The sequence below is a fragment of the Phyllobates terribilis genome, unplaced genomic scaffold, assembly GCF_046119375.1.
Source record: "Phyllobates terribilis strain yellow unplaced genomic scaffold, ASM4611937v1 Scaffold_2__4_contigs__length_985480577, whole genome shotgun sequence".
NCBI lineage: Eukaryota > Metazoa > Chordata > Amphibia > Anura > Dendrobatidae > Phyllobates > Phyllobates terribilis.
The window spans coordinates 422,189,195-422,208,988 of NW_027362762.1; the positions used below are offsets into that span (position 1 = coordinate 422,189,195).

At 46.8% G+C, this 19,794-nt stretch overlaps 2 protein-coding genes across 2 annotated transcripts in view; one reads left to right on the forward strand and one right to left on the reverse strand.

The window, feature by feature from the left end:
• Positions 1-1,249, reverse strand: part of RCC1L (RCC1 like) — a 41,433-nt gene extending 40,184 nt beyond the window's left edge. Inside the window, exon 1 of the mRNA XM_073665156.1 lies at positions 1,079-1,249. Coding sequence (XP_073521257.1) covers positions 1,079-1,081 — 3 coding nt within the window. The 5' untranslated portion in view covers positions 1,082-1,249. The remainder of the gene's footprint in view (positions 1-1,078) is intronic.
• Positions 1,250-1,251: 2 nt separating this feature from the next.
• On the forward strand, positions 1,252-18,925 carry LOC141213171 (uncharacterized). Its single transcript, XM_073665157.1, has 4 exons — positions 1,252-1,293; positions 17,382-17,523; positions 17,620-17,767; positions 17,848-18,925. Coding segments are annotated over exons 2-4 (909 nt in total). The 5' UTR covers positions 1,252-1,293; positions 17,382-17,522; the 3' UTR covers positions 18,608-18,925.
• The last annotated feature ends 869 nt before the right edge of the window (positions 18,926-19,794 follow it).

Here is a 19,794-nt window from a genome sequence, read left to right on the forward strand (position 1 = left end):
AATGCCCCCCCCCATAGTCCTCCATACAGAATAATGGGCCCCGCCCCCATACAGAATAATGGGCCCCGCCCCCCATAGTTCTCCATACAGAATAATGGGCCCCGCCCCCCCATACGGAATAATGCCCCCCCATACGGAATAATGGGCCCCGCCCCCCATACGGAATAATGGGCCCCGCCCCCCCATACGGAATAATGGGCCCCGCCCCCCCCATACGGAATAATGGGCCCCGCCCCCCCCATACGGAATAATGGGCCCCGCCCCCCCCATACGGAATAATGGGCCCCGCCCCCCATAGTTCTCCATATGGAATAATGGGCCCCGCCCCCATAGTGCTCCATACAATAATGGCTGCACATAGGGATCGTAGTTCTGGTGTTGGGGGCCAAATAAAACCACCCTGCGGGCCAGAGTTAGACATGTATGTTTTAGACGAAAGTGACACCCAGAAGAAGTGACGCTGCTGCTACTCTCTGACATTCTCCAAAGTCAGTTTTGTGTGATGGAAGAGAGAGTGTCGCAGCCACTGACATGGGACAAAAGTCACGCGAGACCCGGTTGATATTTGTAGGATTGTGCCTCCACACACTTTTTAAAATGTTTTTATATGTATATAATAAAGCTTTATGCTTCTAATCTATTTACGGTATGTGTAGACTTTGTTTTTAGGTTAAATATCATGATTAACAGTGGTGTCTTAAGAGGTTACACAGCTGTGATCAGATCCAGGCAGATGACAGCTGCATAACACGGTGGCCATCTGCACTGCAGGAAACAGCGCAGCTTCTGCGCCAGCCCCATAGGCCACGTTCACACATTCAGTACTTGATCAGTTTTTTACTTCAGTATTTGTAAGCCAAAACCAGGAGTGGAACAATCAGAGGAAAAGTATAATAGAAACACGTCACCACTTCTGTATTTATCACCCACTCCTGGTTTTAGCTTACAAATACTGATGTAAAATACTGAACAAATACTGACCGTATAGTGAACTGCGATCCGTGTTCTGGACTGTCATAGACCGCCAAGGTTGTCCCTCTGCAGCCTGTTAGTCTATATTCCCAGGTGTGTCACTCACCATTAGGTCACACAGACATATGATGCGTGCTTCCGCTAGTTGTACTGGCACATGCTGTCAGCCATCCTGCTCCTCCCGCTGCACCATCACTACACCAGACGCCGGCATGGACGCAGCCATATTACTGACCTTCTCGAGAAAACTACAAATCCCGGCATGCACCAGTCAGAGGTCAGGAGGCGTGGCAACTAGGTGACTCCTCCTCCAGACAAGAGGTAATTAGCTGCAATATACGGACCGTACCATTTCATAGTAGGGGGGACATATCGTTATTTGCGTGAATAAAACAAACACTTGTTACTAGTACTGCCGCTGGAGGTCATTGTGGGAACGATTTATCACGGCAACAAAGGACGTTGCCCATAGCAACCTATTGAGTTACTGGTTTAATTTTTCCAAGGGGTACTGAATAGGACAGGCGGAGTTTGGTTGCTATAGGCGACTACTCCACTATTGTCTTCAGAGTAAAGTTTGTGCACTGTCTGGGCACAGCCATGTTGTGTGGGCTGTGATACGGGACCAGGGCTGATTCTCGCTTTTCTGCTGCCTGATGTAAAGCTTGGAATATCAGGCTGCAGTGAAGGAGCGCAGTTCCGCCATTACGTCCTCATAGCTCCAGTCCATTACCATTATGGAGATGCCAAACTTGCAGAGATTTTATTTCAGTGGTAAAAAAAAAAAAACTCGGAATTTTATAAGAATAAAAGACGTTTTGGTGATTGTGGCCATTTTCTGAGCCCCGTAATGTTATTTTTCCCTCCATGGATCTGTGCAGGGGCTGATTTTGAAAAGTAATGTGTTTTTATTGACACCAATTTGGGTACAGATCTCTTTTTATTGTATTTTTTGTAGGGAGGTGATGAAAATGATACAATTCTGGCGTTTCTATATTTTTCTCTTTATGCCATTTACCATATTGGTTAAAGGGGCTGCAATAAAAAGGCTGCAGTTACTGTGTGTGTCCGCAGACCGCTGAATCATGACTGTGTGATGTGCCACAATTTCCCAGTATGCTCCATGCGGGTGGGTGGTCACATGACCGCGTCTATGCAATTTGCATAGTTGTGGTCACATGCCAACTAGACTCCTGTGCTTTTCTCAAGCCAGATAAGACTAGTCGGCACATGACCATAAGTATGCAAATCACATACATGCAGTGATGTGACCACCCACCCACACGTGGAATCCTGATAGTGAGCACATCACACACTGTCATGATTCAGCAGTCTGCAGTCACATAGAGCGACTACAGATTCTTTACTTCAACCTGAACAAAAGGGGGTGTGTAACCAGCCTGAAAAAGCTTTTAAAAATGGCTAAAAAGAATGAACATATATATGAGAATGTCAAAACCACTTGCTGTGCATCTGTTCTGTCTTTTTTAGCTTATTTTAATCACTTCAGGCTTTAAAAGCCCCAAATCGGTTAAAAGACGAGCCCTGACCTTTCTTCAGGGGTAGCTAAAAACGCCAAAAAGATGCATCATGAAAAACACCTCCGGCAATTTCCTGAAGCTTTTTCCTCTTCTACAAGACGTAGTGTGCACATACCCTTAGGGGACTTGAACCTGTGATCGTTCATGCTATATACTGATATACCAAAGTAGCCTCACAGGAGAGCCACAATGGGAGGCAAGCTAAAATTATCTGCTCACTCAAGACCCCTGGCTGCCATGGTAAGTTATCGGTACCAAGCCATCGCGTTTCGGGGGCCGATGGGCACCAGTATGTGCTTACCGGCAACCTCTCCTTAAATTGCCGCTGTTAGAGATTGGCAGTGCCATGTAAACGGCAAAGCGCAACGATCGGAGTTCAGCTCCAGCCTTGGATATTGGACATAACCTGTATCTACTGCATGTGGAGAGAGCTCCTGAGCGCCCTTCACACACAGTGACCCACTCCACTCTGAGACCCCCTCTGACCACGGGCTGAGGCGAGATGCTCATCTTCCACCGTGGCAGAATCGGCCTTGTGTGGGCTTATACTGTGCTTTTGTATGCCTGTGTGCACACTGCACTATCATGTACATAGTCAGTCTGCCTGTGCTGGTAGCTGGATACAGCCTGCAGTCTTCTGTCTATGGCTGGGTCCAGATGTGGTGGATATACGGTACCATTGTCCTATGGCACTCCATATGTCCCTAGTTTTTGACATTTTCTGTTAGGCTACAACGCTGTGCCAGACATTAGTTGCACATATAGTAAAATTAAAAGCATTCTGGTTTGTTATGTTTATGGGGTCAGCAGCATTTTTAACAAAACGCAACATGCGGAAGGTGTTTTTTCAGGCATTGTTCTTTTTGGGTTCTCAATATAACTTCAAAACCTACTGGAAAAACTCCTGCACGAAAATAAACTACTGAATTTACAAAAAATGACTTTAAATCTAAAAGGCTGCAAAAAAACCCCAACTTCAATCTGCAGATACTTTTTATATGCATTTTAAAGGAAATTGGTCAGTAAAGTCAACCCTCCTAAGCCGTATATATGGATATGTAGGTCATAGGAAGCCTAAAAAAAACAATTCCTTGATATCTGTGATCCGATGTCTTATTCTCTTATATGGGGAACAGTAAGTAGGACAAGCGGTAGGTGATGATGTGTTTTGTTTTGTTCTTGTCATGCTGGGGCTTTCAGTACAAAATCAAAAGTAATAGACAACAAAACCCCATGTGAAGAAGGCTGGAATCACACATGATGCTTATTGTGGAAATTATTCCATATCCTGATAACTTACTGATCACTGAGGCTCTGCAGCCTCATGTTGAGTGGAGTGGCAGTGCGCATGCTCGATCTCACTGAGGCTCTGCTGCCTCATGTTGAGTGGAGTGGCAGTGCGCATGCTCGATCTCACTGAGGCTCTGCAGCCTCATGTTGAGTGGACTGGCAGTGCGCATGCTCGATCTCACTGAGGCTCTGCAGCCTCATGTTGAGTGGAGTGGCAGTGCGCATGCTCGATCTCACTGAGGCTCTGCAGCCTCATGTTGAGTGGAGTGGCAGTGCGCATGCTCGATCTCACTGAGGCTCTGCAGCCTCATGTGGAGTGGCAGTGCGCATGCTCGATCTCACAGGCTCTGCAGCCTCATGTTGAGTGGACTGGCAGTGCGCATGCTCGATCTCACTGAGGCTCTGCAGCCTCATGTTGAGTGGACTGGCAGTGCGCATGCTCGATCTCACTGAGGCTCTGCAGCCTCATGTTGAGTGGAGTGGCAGTGCGCATGCTTTATCTCACTGAGGCTCTGCAGCCTCATGTTGAGTGGAGTGGCAGTGTGCTGAGGCTCTGCAGCCTCATGTTGAGTGGAGTGGCAGTGCGCATGCTCGATCTCACTGAGGCTCTGCAGCCTCATGTTGAGTGGAGTGGCAGTGCGCATGCTCGATCTCACTGAGGCTCTGCAGCCTCATGTTGAGTGGAGTGGCAGTGCGCATGCTCGATCTCACTGAGGCTCTGCAGCCTCATGTGGAGTGGCAGTGCGCATGCTCGATCTCACTGAGGCTCTGCAGCCTCATGTTGAGTGGACTGGCAGTGCGCATGCTCGATCTCACTGAGGCTCTGCAGCCTCATGTTGAGTGGAGTGGCAGTGCGCATGCTTTATCTCACTGAGGCTCTGCAGCCTCATGTTGAGTGGAGTGGCAGTGTGCTGAGGCTCTGCAGCCTCATGTTGAGTGGAGTGGCAGTGCGCATGCTCGATCTCACTGAGGCTCTGCAGCCTCATGTTGAGTGGAGTGGCAGTGCGCATGCTCGATCTCACTGAGGCTCTGCAGCCTCATGTTGAGTGGAGTGGCAGTGCGCATGCTCGATCTCACTGAGGCTCTGCAGCCTCATGTTGAGTGGAGTGGCAGTGCGCATGCTCGATCTCACTGAGGCTCTGCAGCCTCATGTTGAGTGGAGTGGCAGTGCGCATGCTTTATCTCACTGAGGCTCTGCAGCCTCATGTTGAGTGGAGTGGCAGTGTGCTGAGGCTCTGCAGCCTCATGTTGAGTGGAGTGGCAGTGCGCATGCTCGATCTCACTGAGGCTCTGCAGCCTCATGTTGAGTGGAGTGGCAGTGCGCATGCTCGATCTCACTGAGGCTCTGCAGCCTCATGTTGAGTGGAGTGGCAGTGCGCATGCTCGATCTCCGCTCCATTCATAGTCTATGGGACTGCAGGACATAGTTGAGCATTTTCCAGTGGATAGGGTGCAACTTCTTTTTTGATAATAGCCCTTAAACTTGGATCCATAATATGCAAGTATGAATGACATATTCTTGTTTTCTAGTAAAAGATACTTCCATACATAGAGCATGGAATATGTCCGAATTTTTTCCATGTACGATTGCGCTAGATATAATTATAGACATGGTTTCCCCTTCCTGAGGCCAGACAACCTCATTATTATGGCTTCTTGAAAAGTATTCTAGGAGAAAAGAACAGACAACAGTGGTGGGTGGGTGGATGAACATGTGGTTCATATAAGGCCACTAGACTGGGTAAGTGGATACTGTGAATTTACTGTAGAGGAGACTATGGGGGAATTTATTAATATTTATAGGTGTCAAAAGAATGTGGGATTTTGCTGAAGGGGCAACACATTTGTTATAATTTACACCTGAAATTGGTGTTAAATATAGAGTGACACAATGTCAGACCAAAGGCTGGCTTAGATTTTACTTTTTTGGTTAATAGATAGCCAGAAGATGTGCCAAATATATTAAGAGGCTTGTGCCTCTTGGTAAATTAGGTGCATCTTACTCTGGAGCTTGATAATAAGATTTTTTCCAATGAGTCTGTACATGAAGATGTCATCTACTAAGCATCCACTAGGTGTCACTGGTAGTCCCTTTAGTTCCACTTTGTAGCTTGTCTACAAGACTTAGTTCTGAAAGGCTATGTGCCCACGATGCAGAAATGAAGCAGAAAATTTCTGCAGCATTTCTGCATCTCCCTGGCAGAAAAAAACGCATGCAGATTGTGCATGCGTTTTTCCTGCAGAATACATGCGGATCCACATGCGGATTCACATGCGTTTCCGCATGCAGATTGACTAGCGCTTTCCAGGCGATAGCATCACTTGGAAAGTGCTTGACAACTAGGTCACACTGTATAAATCCATGCAAACAGCATGGATTTATACAGTGTGAACCGTAAAAATTAAAACAAATAAAGCTATACTCACCCCCGAGGCCCCGGCGTGGCTGCAGCGCTCGTTCCTGTCTGGTTCCCGGCTGCCGGCATATCGCGAGACAGAGCGGTGAAGGGCCTGCGGTCACATGACTGTGACGTCACCGAAGGTCCTTCAGCACTGCTGGCATTCAGAGAGAAGACGCCGGAAGGGTGAGTATTAACTTTATTTGTTATTTTATTCTTTTTTTACAGGTACAATGGTACCCAGGTCTGGATGAGAGTCTCCTCTCCTCCAGAACTGGGTACCATCCGCACATAGAGACGCATAGAAGCTGCTTGTAAAAATGGACAGTCGCGGTTTCTGTGCGTCTCAATGCAAGTCAATGGCGGGAGTTCCGCTGCGCTTCCGCAAAATTAAATGACATGCTGCGGATTTTTGTACGCAGCATAAACGCTGCGGAAAAATCCGCAGCATGTGCATAGAACATGCGGAATCCCCTTGGGGACCATGGGGTGCGGATTACCTAGCGTTTCACAAGCGTTTATGCTGCGGAAATTCCGCAGCATAAACGCTTGAAAAACGCTACGTGGGCACACAGCCTAAAGGCAGCTCCTGAAAGTACTGCCTGCCTCATATACAGGTGCTCTCACAAAATTAGAATATCATCAAAAAGTAAATTTATTTCAGTTCTTCAATACAAAAAGAGAAACTCATACATTATATAGAGTCATTACACACAGAGTGATCTATTTCAAGTGTTTATTTCTGTTAATGTTGATGATTATAGATTACAGCCAATGAAAACACAAAAGTCATTATCTCAGTAAATTAGAATACTTTATAACAACAGCATGAAAAATTATTTTAAAATCCAAAATGTTGGCCTACTGAAATGTATGTTCAGTAAATGCACTCAATGCTTGGTCAGGGCTCCTTTTACATCAATTACTGCATCAATGCGGCGTGGCATGGAGGCGATCAGCCTGTGGCACTGCTGAGGTGTTATGGAAGCCCAGGCTCCTTTGATAGCAGCTTTCAGCTCGTCTGCATTGTTGGGTCTGGTGTCTCTCATCTTCCTCTTGACAATGCCCCATAGATTCTCTATGGGGTTAAGGTAAGGCGAGTTTGCTGGCCAATCAAGCACAGTGATGCTGTTGTTTTTAAATCAGGTATTGGTACTTTTGGCAGTGTGGACAGGTGCCAAGTCCTGCTGGAGAATGAAACTTCCATCTCCAAAAAGCTTGTCGGCAGAGGGAAGCATGAAGTACTCTAAAATTTCCTGTTAGACGGCTGCGCTTACTTTGGCCTTGATAAAACACAGTGGACCTACACCAGCAGATGACATGGCTCCCCAAACCATCACTGATTGTGGAAACTTCACACTAGACCTCAAGCAGCTTGGATTGTGGCCTCTCCACTCTTCCTTCAGACTCTGGGACCTTGATTTCCAAATGAAATGCAAAATTTACTTTCATCTGAAAACAACACCTTGGACCACTGAGCAACAGTCCAGGTCTTTTTCTCCTTGGCCCAGGTAAGAGGCTTCTGGCATTGTCTATTGGTCATGAGTGGCTTGACACAAGGAATGTGACACTTGTAGCCCATGTCCTGGATACGTCTGTGTGTGGTGGCTCTTGAAGCAATGACTCTAGCAGCAGTCCACTCCTTGTGAATCTCCGCCAAATTTTTGAATGGCCTTTTCTTAACAATCCTTTCAAGTCTGCGGTTATCCCGGTTGCTTGTGCACCTTTTTCTACCACATATTTTCCTTCCACTCAACTTTCCATTAATATGCTTGGATACAGCACTCTGTGAACAGCCAGCTTCTTTAGTAATGACCTTTTGTGGCTTACCCTCCTTGTGGAGTGTGTCAATGACTGCCTTCTGGACATCTGTCAAATCAGCAGTCTTCCCCATGATTGTGGAGCCTACTGAAACAGACTAAGGGACCCTTTTAAACGCTTAGAAAGCCTATGCAGGTGTTTTTTTGTTAATTATTCTAATTTACTGAGATGATGACTTTTGTGTTTTCATTGGCTGTAAGCCATAATCATCAACATTAACAGAAATAAACACTTGAAATAGATCACGCTGTTTGTAATGACTCTATATAATATATGAGTTTCACTTTTTGTATTGAAGAACTGAAATAAATTAACTTTTTGATGATTTTCTAATTTTGTGAGAAGCACCTGTACATGCTGGGTCGGACTGCGGTGTCTGGGGCCACAGAGGGAATTAACTCTAGGGGCCCACCCTACAGCTATATGCAAACGCAAACATCTGTAAGCCGTTATCTCTATCAGGGTTCGCTCCCACTTGCAATTAAATAGGGTGAATGCAATCCTATAAAAAAATCAGATTGCATTCAGTCCAATGATAATCAATGATTCTGTGCTCATATGCGTTTTTTTTTTTCAGTTCCAATCGGATTGAGACCGGACTGAAAAAAAAACGCAGCATGCTGCGATTGTATGACGTTAGCAATGGAGACAGAGAAATTGCTTTCTCCGTCTCCTCCGCAGCTGTGCTGTGATTCTCATATGCAAGAGGATCGGAGCACAGAGCACTGACACTCGGCTCACACTCGCAACAGAGCAGGAGATGAGTGTCATTAGCATATCACATCCGATGCTCTCGCGTCGGATGTGATACGCTATTGTGTCTCCGGCTTTATAGTGGAGCAGCGACTGTAAATCACAGGCGGTTCCTGCACATCTACTGTGCTCCACCATAACTGGGATTTACAATTACGGTAGTTTGCATTAAAGGGCTTCTTTGGTTAAAACAAGTTATCACCGATCCATGGACTCCACAGGATAGGTGATAATTTATTGATCGTTTAGGTTTGAACATTGGAAACTGCACCGATCAGAAGAATGGGGAAGTTTTATCCCTGACACAACACTTATCGCCTTTTTAAAATGCAGCAGCAGGTGGGACGTCTGACCGCAGCTCCATTCATTCTCTTGGGGGTTTCCAGAAAAAAACAAGAACAGCGCTTGCAGCCACTGAGGGAATGCATGGATCAGTGATCGAGTTGTACATGCCGCTCTAGTCTAATGGGAATAGAAGTTGCACATTCTGCCGATTGGGTCCCAGCAGTCAGACCCCATCAATCAATACGTTATCACTTATAGTGTGGAGAGGTGATTACTTTTTTTCACCGGAGAACCCCTGTAAGTGCACCTCTGCTGCTGTGTTTCAAGTATTTAATCTCTAATGGAAATAAAATATCTTCTCCTAATTAATATTTGAGAGAACAAATGACCGCCATACACAATACAGTTCACTATACCAACACCAATAATACCACATACAAGGGAGAAATACCACCACACCATGACCAGACCACATATTACCACCAGATAGTGACAGAATAATACCACATACAAGGAACGAATACCGCCACACCATGACCAGCCCACATATTACCACCACATAGTGACAGAATAATACACATACAAGGAACAAATACCGCCAAACCATGACCAGACCACATATTACCACCACATAGTGTCCGAATAATGCCACATACCAGACCACATAATACCACAACAAATACTGCCACACCATGGCCAGAAAACATATTACCTGCATATAGCGACTAAATAATACCACATACAAGGGAGAAATACCGCCACACCATGACTGGACAACATATTCCACCATATAGTGACCAAATAATACCACATACTGTACAAAGGAGAAATACCATCACACCATGACCGGACCACATATTACCACCACATAGTGATCGAATAATACCACATAATGTACAAAGGAGACATACCATCACACCATGACTGGACTACAAATTACCACCCCATAGTGACCGAATACTACAATACTGATCATGAATACAAACCACAATACTAACAACACTGTTATTACCACCAGTGACATTATGCACAAGAGCTCTGTACAGGGCCGCCATCAGGGCATTACTGCCCTTACTACTGTATGGGGCCCTGGGAACTGAAGCAAAAAGGGGGGGGTCCGAACACGCAGGCAGCCTGAGGCCCCCCTCTCTTTGCTTCCGCTCACTGGGCCACCCAGGGGCAACAGTTCAGGGCTGCCATAGCGCCGCACGCCAGGTGCATAGCAACACTGTACAGTTAAATCACCTAAGGTAATTTAAAGATAGATCTACAGTGTTGTTAATGCACCAGGCGGCAGGAATTGGGTGATGTACCTATAAGCCGCGGCCGTGCCCGGGTGCATAATGGTCCTGACATGACACGCGCCCGACCACCATCTTGATTCCAGAGCAGCGTGGGAGTAGAGCACCATTGGAGGCTGCGGCGGTGGGCAGGCAGGCTGAGGCAGGCAGTGTGAGGAAGATGTAGGTGGGCTGGCAGTGTGTGGAGGCTGCTGAGGGCAGACTGAGGAGGGGAAGCTGCTGAACAGTGTGTGGAAGCGACAGATGGGGAGGCTGAGGAGGGGAGGCTGATGTACAGTGTGATGAAGCGACAGGTGGTGAGGCTGGGAAGGGGAGGATTCTGGACAATGTGGGGAATCGATAGGTGGGCAGTGTGGGAAGGCTGAGAAGGGGAGGCTGGTGGACAGTGGGGAGTCGACAGGTGGGGAGACTGAGGAGGTGAGGCTGGTTGACAGTGTGAGGAAGCGACAGGTGGGGAGGGTGAGGAGGGGAGGCTGCTGGACAGTGTGGGGAATCGACAGGTGGGCAGTGTGGAGAGGCTGAGGAGGGGAGACTGGTGGACAGTGTGGGGAATCGACAGGTGGGCAGTGAGGGGAGGCTAAGGAGGGGAGGCTGGTGGACAGTGTGGGGAATCGACAGGTGGACAGTGAGGGGAGGCTGAGGAGGGGAAGCTGCTGGACAGTGTGGGGAATCGACAGGTGGGCAGTGAGGGGAGGCTGAGGAGGGGAGGCTGCTGGACAGTGTGGGGAATCGACAGGTGGGCAGTGAGGGGAGGCTGAGGAGGGGAGGCTGCTGGACAGTGTGAGGAAGCAACGGGTGGGGAGGCTGAGAAGGGGAGGCTGGTGGACCGTGTGGGTAATCAACAGGTGGGCAGTGAGGGGAGGCTGCTGGTCAGTGTAATGAAGCGACAGGTGGGGAGACTGAGGAGGGGAGGCTGGTGGACAGTCTGGGGAATCGACAGGTGGGCAGTGAGGGGAGGCTGGTGGACAGTGTGAGGAAGCAACAGGTGGAGAGTCTGAAGAGGGGTGGCTGCCGGACAGTGTGGGGAATCAACAGGTGGGCAGTGTGGGGAGGCTCAGGAGGGGAGGCTGCTGAACAGTGTGATGAAGCGACAGGTGGGGAGGCTGCTGGACAGTGTGGGGAATCGACAGGTGGTCAGTGTGGGTAGGCTGTGGAGGGGAGGCTGGTGGACAGTGTGATGAAGCGACAGGTGTGGAGGCTGAGGAAGGGAGGCTGGTGGACAGTGTGAGGAAGCGACAGGTGGGGAGGCTGCTGGACAGTGGTGGGAATCGACAGGTGGGCAGTGAGGTGAGGCTGAGGAGGGGAGGCTGGTGGACAGTGTGGGGAATCGACAGGTAGGCAGTGAGGAGAGGCTGAGGAGGGGAGGCTGCTGGACAGTTTGGGAAATCGACAGGTGGGCAGTGTAGGGGAGGCTGCTGGATAGTGTTGGGAATCGACAGGTGGGCAGTTTGGGGAGGCTAGTGGACAGTGTGAGGAAGCGACAGGTGGGGAGGCTGCTGGACAGTGCAGGGAATCGACAGGTGGTTAGTGTGGGGAGGGTGAGGAGGGGAGGCTGCTGAACTGTGTTGGGAATCGATAGGTGGGCAGTGTGGGGAGGCTGAGGAAGGGAGGCTGTTGAACAGTGCAAGGAAGCGACAGGAGGGGAGGCTGAGTAGGGGAAGCTGGTGGGCAGTGAGGGGAGGCTGAGGAGGGGAGACTGCTGGACAGTGTGGGGAATTGACATGTGAGGAGCCTGAGGAGGGGGTGCTGCTGGACTCTGTGGGGAATCAACAGGTGGGGAGTGTGTGGAGGCTGAGAAGGGGAGGCTGCTGAACAGTGTGAGGGAGCGACAGGTGGGAAGGCTGAGGAGGGGAGGCTGCTGAACACTGTGGGGAATCGACAGGTGGGCAGTGTGGGGAGACTGAGGAGGAGAGGCTGGTGGACAATGTGGGGAATCGACAGGTGGGCAGTGTTGGGAGACTGCGGAGGGGAGGCTGGTGTACAGTGTGAGAAAGCCGTGGGTGTGTAGTGTGGGGAGGCTGGTGGACAGTGAGGAAACGGCGGGTGGGGTGGCTGCTGAGCTGAGGAGACTGAGGGATGGCTTCTGGACAGTGTGAGGAAGAGGCAGATGGGCAGTGTGAGGAAGCTGCTGAGGGGAGGCTGCTGGACAGTGTGAGGAAGCGGTGGGTGGGAGGCTGCTGAGGGCAGGCCGCTGAGGAGGCTGGCAGGCTGAGGTGGTGGGCAGGCTAAGGCGGCCATTAGATTATTCTTGACTGGGCATTGGGCGCGGCAGTGCCACTGGCTGTGTGAGTAGCTAACTTAAAGGGAATCTGTCACACCCTGGGACTTATCTGACCTTTAATATGGGCATACAGATGATATAAATGTAAATCTATACCTACCTGTATGCCTAATAGTAGAGGTCTAGTTGCTGCGAAATTTCTTTTTATTCCTACAGGTTTCTGATGCTTGCGGGCCATGGGCTCGCAAGAAATCCCCACCTCCTGTATTAATTATAATGTTTCCCTCCTCCCCTGCATGTCATTCCCTCCCCTCTCCCTTAAAACCCCCATCCAAAATTTATAAGCTACTGGATGATCCTGAGCGCTGCTCACTGATGTTGTAATTGGGAATTGGGTTTTGCAGCAGCGCTCACGATCATCCAGTAGTTTATAAATTTGGGTTGGAGGATGGAAGGGGGGAGGCGAGGGAATGCTTGTATCATACAATCACATACTGAAATGGTGGACAAATTAATATATGGATTTAAAGGGAATCTGTCACCCCCTGGGAATTATCTGACATACTAATATGGGCATACCGGTGATAGAAATGTAAATCTATACCTACCTGTATGCCTCATATTAGAGGTCTAGTTGCTGTGAAATTTATTTTTATTCCTACAGGTTTCTGATGCTTTGGAGGCCTGGGGCCCACAAGAAATCCCCACCTCCTGTATTAATTATAATGTTTTCCCCCTCCACTGCTTGTCACAGTGCCCTGTGCCGCTGGCAAATCCCACGCCTGCGCACTTCTTCCTCCCTTCTATGCTTATTGTACAGGAGGGATCTTCTGTGCAGGCGCCGGCGAGTCACTGTGACTTCCGCTCCAGTGACCTCCGACGTGCGCAACACTAAAGTGCTCTCCCCACTTCCTCACTGCATCGTCCTCGTTAGGAACCATATGCATATACATAGGATCATTAGAGGGATTTTTGAGCATGTGAGTGTCTAATAATGTCTAATATTTTCAATGTATTGTACCGTGCTTCTCTGCCCAGCACAAAGCCCAACTGATTCGGCTGTATTAAATTAGGGAGGTGAAATTTAAGTCTGTTAGCTAAGAGTTTTGTATATACTGTAGTTTTAAAGCCACATTTAGTAAAGAGATTGGTCGATAACTACTACAGGATTTGGGATCTTTTCCTGGTTTAGGAATGACAGTGACATGTGCTACCATAGAATAGCGAGGAAAAAAGGTAGACTCTGTAATGGAGTTAAAGGACTCGAAGGGATCATTTGTTCAGAAAATACTTCATAAAATTTAGTTGGGATCCAAGGGAGATCCAAGTCATGTGACAAGGCTCGTTAGAGAGTCTATATTGACTTTTAGGATTGCTACTTCCTATAGGTGGCACTAGAGTTCTAGTCCTCTTCCTCTCTGAAGAGACAATTTGCAAAAATTTAGTCGTAAAGCCATCAGGACCTGGACTTTTATTGCCTGGAAGATCTTGAATGGAGGCCTCCAGTTCCTGTTATGTAAAGGGACTTTCTAGGTCTTTAACTGTTTCATCATCCAATTTTTTGAAGAGAACTGATCTATTGGCATAACTTTCTGTAGCTAGGGTAGTTGGTGGCAAGTTGTATAACTTCAAATAATATGATTTGAAGGCGTCTGTGATTTTTTGGGAGTGGTTTGAACTAATTTATCATGTGCATTCTTAATGCAGGGGATATTTGTCTGAATTATTTTGGAATTAAGAGTCTTAGCTAGCAATCTTCCTGGTTTCATTACTAAATTCATAAAATTTGCTTTGTCCAAGTTGAAGTAATCATTTGTACGAGGAATCAAGTAGTTGTTTAGCCTCTAATTTCTAATTGAGAAGGTCGCTAAGGGTTGCGGTGGAGAGCGCCTTTTTATGGATTAACTCTAAATTGGTGACTTTCTGTAGGGCTAATTTAATTGGCTGAGCTTTTTGGATTCGAGACCGATGCTTGATAAATACCCCTTTAAGGAAACATTTGAGGGCTTCCCATTTAACCCCTTTACAACCCAAGGTGGTTTGCACGTTAATGACCAGGCCAATTTTTACAATTCTGACCACTGTCACTTTATGAGGTAATTACTCTGGAACGCTTCAACGGATCCCCCTGATTCTGAGACTGTTTTTTCGGGACATATTGTACTTCATGATTGTGGTAAAATTTCTTCGATATCACTTGCGTTTATTTGTGAAAAAAATGGAAATTTGGCGAACATGTTGAAAATTTTGCAATTTTCAAAATTTGAATTTTTAGGCTAAGTGCGCACGTAGCGTTTTTCAAGCGGATATGCTGCGGAATTTCCTCAGCGTAAACACTTCAAAAACGCTTGGTAATCCGCCCCCCATGGTCCTCAATGACAAGCCGCACTGTCAATGCCCACACTGCGGATTTTTCCGCAGCGTTTATGCTGCGCGCAAAAATCCGCAGCATGTTCATTAATTTTGAGGAAGCGCGGTGTAATCGCCGCCATTGACTTGCATTGGGCTGCTTCAAATCCACAAATATGTAAAAATACTTGCGGAATTGAAGCGCATTTGCTGTGGTCTTGTACCACAGAACCGCAGCAAATAGGAAGTGACCTCACAATTGGGTGTTGCAGCCATCCCATGAGCATCCCATAATCCAGGAAGATGAGAATCCCATAGTATTCCCGTCTATCAGGATCATGGCTGCTCATGTCGGATGGTACAAGCGTATGAATCTGAACGTTGGATTAATGATTAGTGTGGTAAGTAGTGTCTGTGTGTCTGTGTGTGTCTGTATGTGGTCTGTATGTGTCTGTGTGGGGTGTACGTGGGGTGTATGTGGGGTCTGTGTGTGTGGGTGTCAGCAGGCAGACATAGGCCGATGTGACACTACTACTCCCATCGGCCTATGTCTGTCCCCAGTCAAACTAGTGCCAGCAGGAGCAGCTCGATGGGAGTAGTAGTTCCCATCTGCCTGCTCCTGCTGTAAAATGTGCCCCAAAATTAAATTTTAGCCCCCATATGTTAGCCTCCATATATTATTGACCCTATTTATTATTCCACCCCCCTACCTTTTTTTTTGGGGGGGTGGGGTGCCATCATATTCCCTTTTTAGATATTTATATATACCTTATTTTTTTATTGCCCCCAAGATTCTTTAATCTACTGTCCCTTTTTTTAATTTTTTTTCATTGGTGGCCAGTGGTTACCTATAAAAAAAACGTAATACATTACCTGTCCCCGGCGATCGCCACCTAAAATAAAATTTAAAAGAAAAAACTACACCTATACTCACCTAGACACCTAATTCCCCGAAGCCATCGATCTCCTGTATAAAATAATAAACCACAACCTATCCTTACCCCTCCGTAGCAGTCCAAATCGAGTGTCCCACGAAGATCTCCAGTTTAGAGCAGCCACATAAAATGTGACCGCTCTAAACCACTGCCACCGCTACAATGCCAAGTGAGTTCGCCGGAGTTCAGTCAGCGCAGCTACGGTGAGTTCCTTTACGGTCCCGCTCACCGTGAGAAATTCCCACGGTACAGCAGGGCCGTAAAGGAGGTCACCGGAGCAGCGCTGACTGAATGCACTCCGGTGACCTCAGTCAGGGGCTCACGCTGCCGGGAGCAGACGTATTCCCGGCAGTGTGAGCATACAGCAGCCATGACAGCTGTCACATCTCCAGATGTGACAGCTGTGCATGGGAGATCAGCGCAGGAACGTGGACAGGTAATTATTTTTTTTTTAGTAAATTAAGAATTGATTAAACTTGTCTCATTTATTTCAATTCCAAAATTTTTTTCTGGGTCTAGTGTGTTTTTTTTTTTAAATCATTGTAGGTTAGTAATGGGGGTGTCTTATAGATGCCCCTCATTACTAACCTGGGCTTCATGGCAGCTGGGGCTGACATGAACCCCACCACTATTACCCCCTGCCACCGCTCCAGGGCAGCGTGGAAGAGCGAGGCTAAGCGCCAGATTTGGCGCACAAATATGATGCACCAAATCTGCGGCGGCTGAGGGCTGATATTATAGCCTGGGAGTGGGCCTACAACCATGGCCCCTTTCTTGGCTATTAATGTCAGGTCGCAGCTGTCTGCCTAGCCTTTGCTGGCTACAACTTATAGGGGGACCCCATGTCATTTTTTTGTGGGGGTCTTCCTATATAGTAGCCAGAAAAGGCAAAGTGGCTAGCCTTTGCTGGCTTCAATTTATAGGGGGACCCAATGTTTTTTTGGGGTGGTCCCCCTGTACAATGAGCAGTAAAGGCTAAGCTAACTGCTGCGGCCTGGTATTAATAGCAAGGGAAGGGTCCATGGTTATTGGCTACTTCCCAGATTATAACATCAGCCATCAACCGTCTGCTTTCCCTCTGCTAGTTATTAAAACTATGCGGGAGCCCACGGTTTTTTTTTTTAAAAGATTTTATTGAACTAAAAGATTATTGGACAGCGTATGTAGGTTCATTCACTGAAAGCTCCTGCATACGCTGTAATGTTAATTTCTCACGTCCACATATCCACGTTACTACAGACAAGTGTGACCGAGCATGCTTTGCAATGGGTCTGTGTGTGGGTCTCCGGTATGTGTGGAAAATGGCATGAACACTCGTCCCGGAGATTGACGTGTGAAAGAACCGTACAATATAGGTGAGGGGTTGGTGTTGGTGTGTGTGTGCATAGATATCTCCATATGTTTTGCGTGTGTGTGTGTGTGTTTTTTTTTTTTTTTTATAAAAAAAATTGTAATCTTTTATTCCACCATTTTGTTTAAGGGAAAATATTCACAGACGTTATTATTCACTCTAGATTGAAAAATATCCCGAAATATGGGACCGAGCCAGTGATCAATACAAAGACAAGCAGAAGAAAAAGGACGCCTGGGCCTCTGTGTTGAGTGAAATCTATCCCCAGTGGGTCAATGTGGAACGTGATGCCCAAGAGGAAATTAGTAAGTTTTTATTTTTACATTTATTTTTATATCTATTTATAATTGCATTTTTGTCGTTAAAGCAGTTCATAAAATGTTTTTGTTTTGTTATTGCAGTGTCTGATATTAAAAATCGGTGGAGATCGGTCACCGACCGGCTGGTGAAGTATCACCAGTCGGTGAAAAGTGGCTCATCGCCAAGAAAACGCAAAGTTCCTTTTGCGGATGAGCTTGCCTTCATGCTAAGCAGCAGGAGATTGCGGAGGTAATTTCCCAATAAATATTAATTGAAATGTTTACAAAAATGTTGTATTTACATTGTTTTTTACCTTTTATTTTAAACAGAACTGAAGGAAACATCAGGGCCCCAACACCACAAGAGGACACAACCACTGAGCAAGCAGAGGAGGAATCCGAGGACTTTTCCCATCTTTCCTCACCGGATCCATCTGCTTCTGCGTCTTCAACATCTGGTTGTCCCACACGTTCTTGGTCCAATCCAGCGGACGCCGGGACGGGTTTGGTGACTGATGCTCCTGCTCCAAGTGATGCTGGTAGCTCTACTGGTGATGTGTCGAGGCCCACTGGGAGGGGGTCTGCTTCTGCACATCCTGTGGCATTGAGAAGGGCGGCCCAAAAAAAGTCCAAAACCAACGAGGGTGGGACTAGTGTGCTTGAAGCCCTCACAAATCGTACCCTCAGTCTTGTGGAAAGGTCATCCGAGGAAGATGACATAGATAAATTTGGCTTAGCCCTAGCTGGCCGCATCAGATCTATGCCACGAGATAAGCAGAACATGTACATGACTGCAGCAAACGCTCTGGTCATGGCGATTGATGGGGCATCAGTTATGCCCTCGCCCCCAGCCGTACTATGTGGGATATTTCATTTGTTCAATCCCAGTGTGCTTCCACCACCACCAGCAGCTGCAACCCAGCATTTTGGGCAGGTTGCAGCATACCGTCCTGAAGATATGCAAGCAAGTTATGCTCGCCAAATGGCCCATGGTGGATCATCAGTTCTGAGAGGACCATCCCCCTACTCCAGTTTTTCCCAAGAACTGTTTCCTGGGTACAGCTTTGAACAAGACCTGCATAACTTTTAGTTGAATCATTTTACCCCTCCCTGTCATCATTTTTGGACCATAGCAAATACAGACAGCACCTGTAGGTCGTTAGATACACAATGTTTTAGAGAATCAGACAAAGAGTTAACAAACACCTTTTCTTATGGTCACCTATACCAGGCTTCAGGCGTAGGGGACTGTAAGAAAAGGTGTTTAGTTTTATATAATTAAACAACCTACAGGTGCTGCCCGGTTTTTATGGCCCTAAACTGATTACAGGACAGGGCAATGTTTGTCCGATTAAATTTTCTAGAAGTTTGTTGTTTTTTGTTTTAAAAAAGGTTATTCTATATTATGTATTAAAATTTTTTTTGTTAAACTATGTGTTCATTTTACTTTTCAAGTGTATATGTGGTTGGATTGGGTTTAAATGATAAAAGTGTTACCCTGATCTGCGCTCACCATAGCGCCGGTCAGAGGAACTCAAAATTTTTTAATTTCTTCAACTACTCTACGTGTGTGGTCGGCTGTATACAGTCGTTTTTAAATTAGAAATATACTTTGATATTTTTGACCACAACTAAGTTTTGGATGAATACTACTCTCAACACTGGTCTTTGCTAGTTCTGCTCTTAGCGCAAGCAAATAACAATGGTGAGGGATGACTTTAGCAGACAGTACTTGGGAAGAGCGCTCTAGGTAGTAATGCCAATTTCCAGGCACTGATCCTTGTGGGTTGTTCACTTTTGCGTTGACGTATGGTCCTAAAACAATATGTAGAAGGTGACAATTCAAGAAATATTTTAGACAAATTAAAATTTAAACAAAATAAATTTTTTTTTATAAACACTTTTTTGTACATTTTTATTGTTATGATCTGCTACAGGGACTAAGGAAAGACAGGAGAACTGTCCCTACAATAGAACTAAACTAGATTCCTATGATGTAACGGGAAACCTGATCCTGCGATCAGACCCGCTAAAGTCCTCGGCTAGTCTGAACGAAGACCTATAGATGTGAGGGAGGGATCCCTACAAGAACTAGGGACTGGGATAAGTTGGACACCTCCTAGCAGAAATAGTAGCAGTCAAAGACAAACACACAACAAAAAGCATAGAGGTCAGAAGACCTAGCAAAACTAACAGAGAACGGCAACAGAGCACCAAGCTAGCTCAAGAGTAGTAAATACAATGAAGTCCAGCAAGACCAGGAGGGCGGAGCCGGAT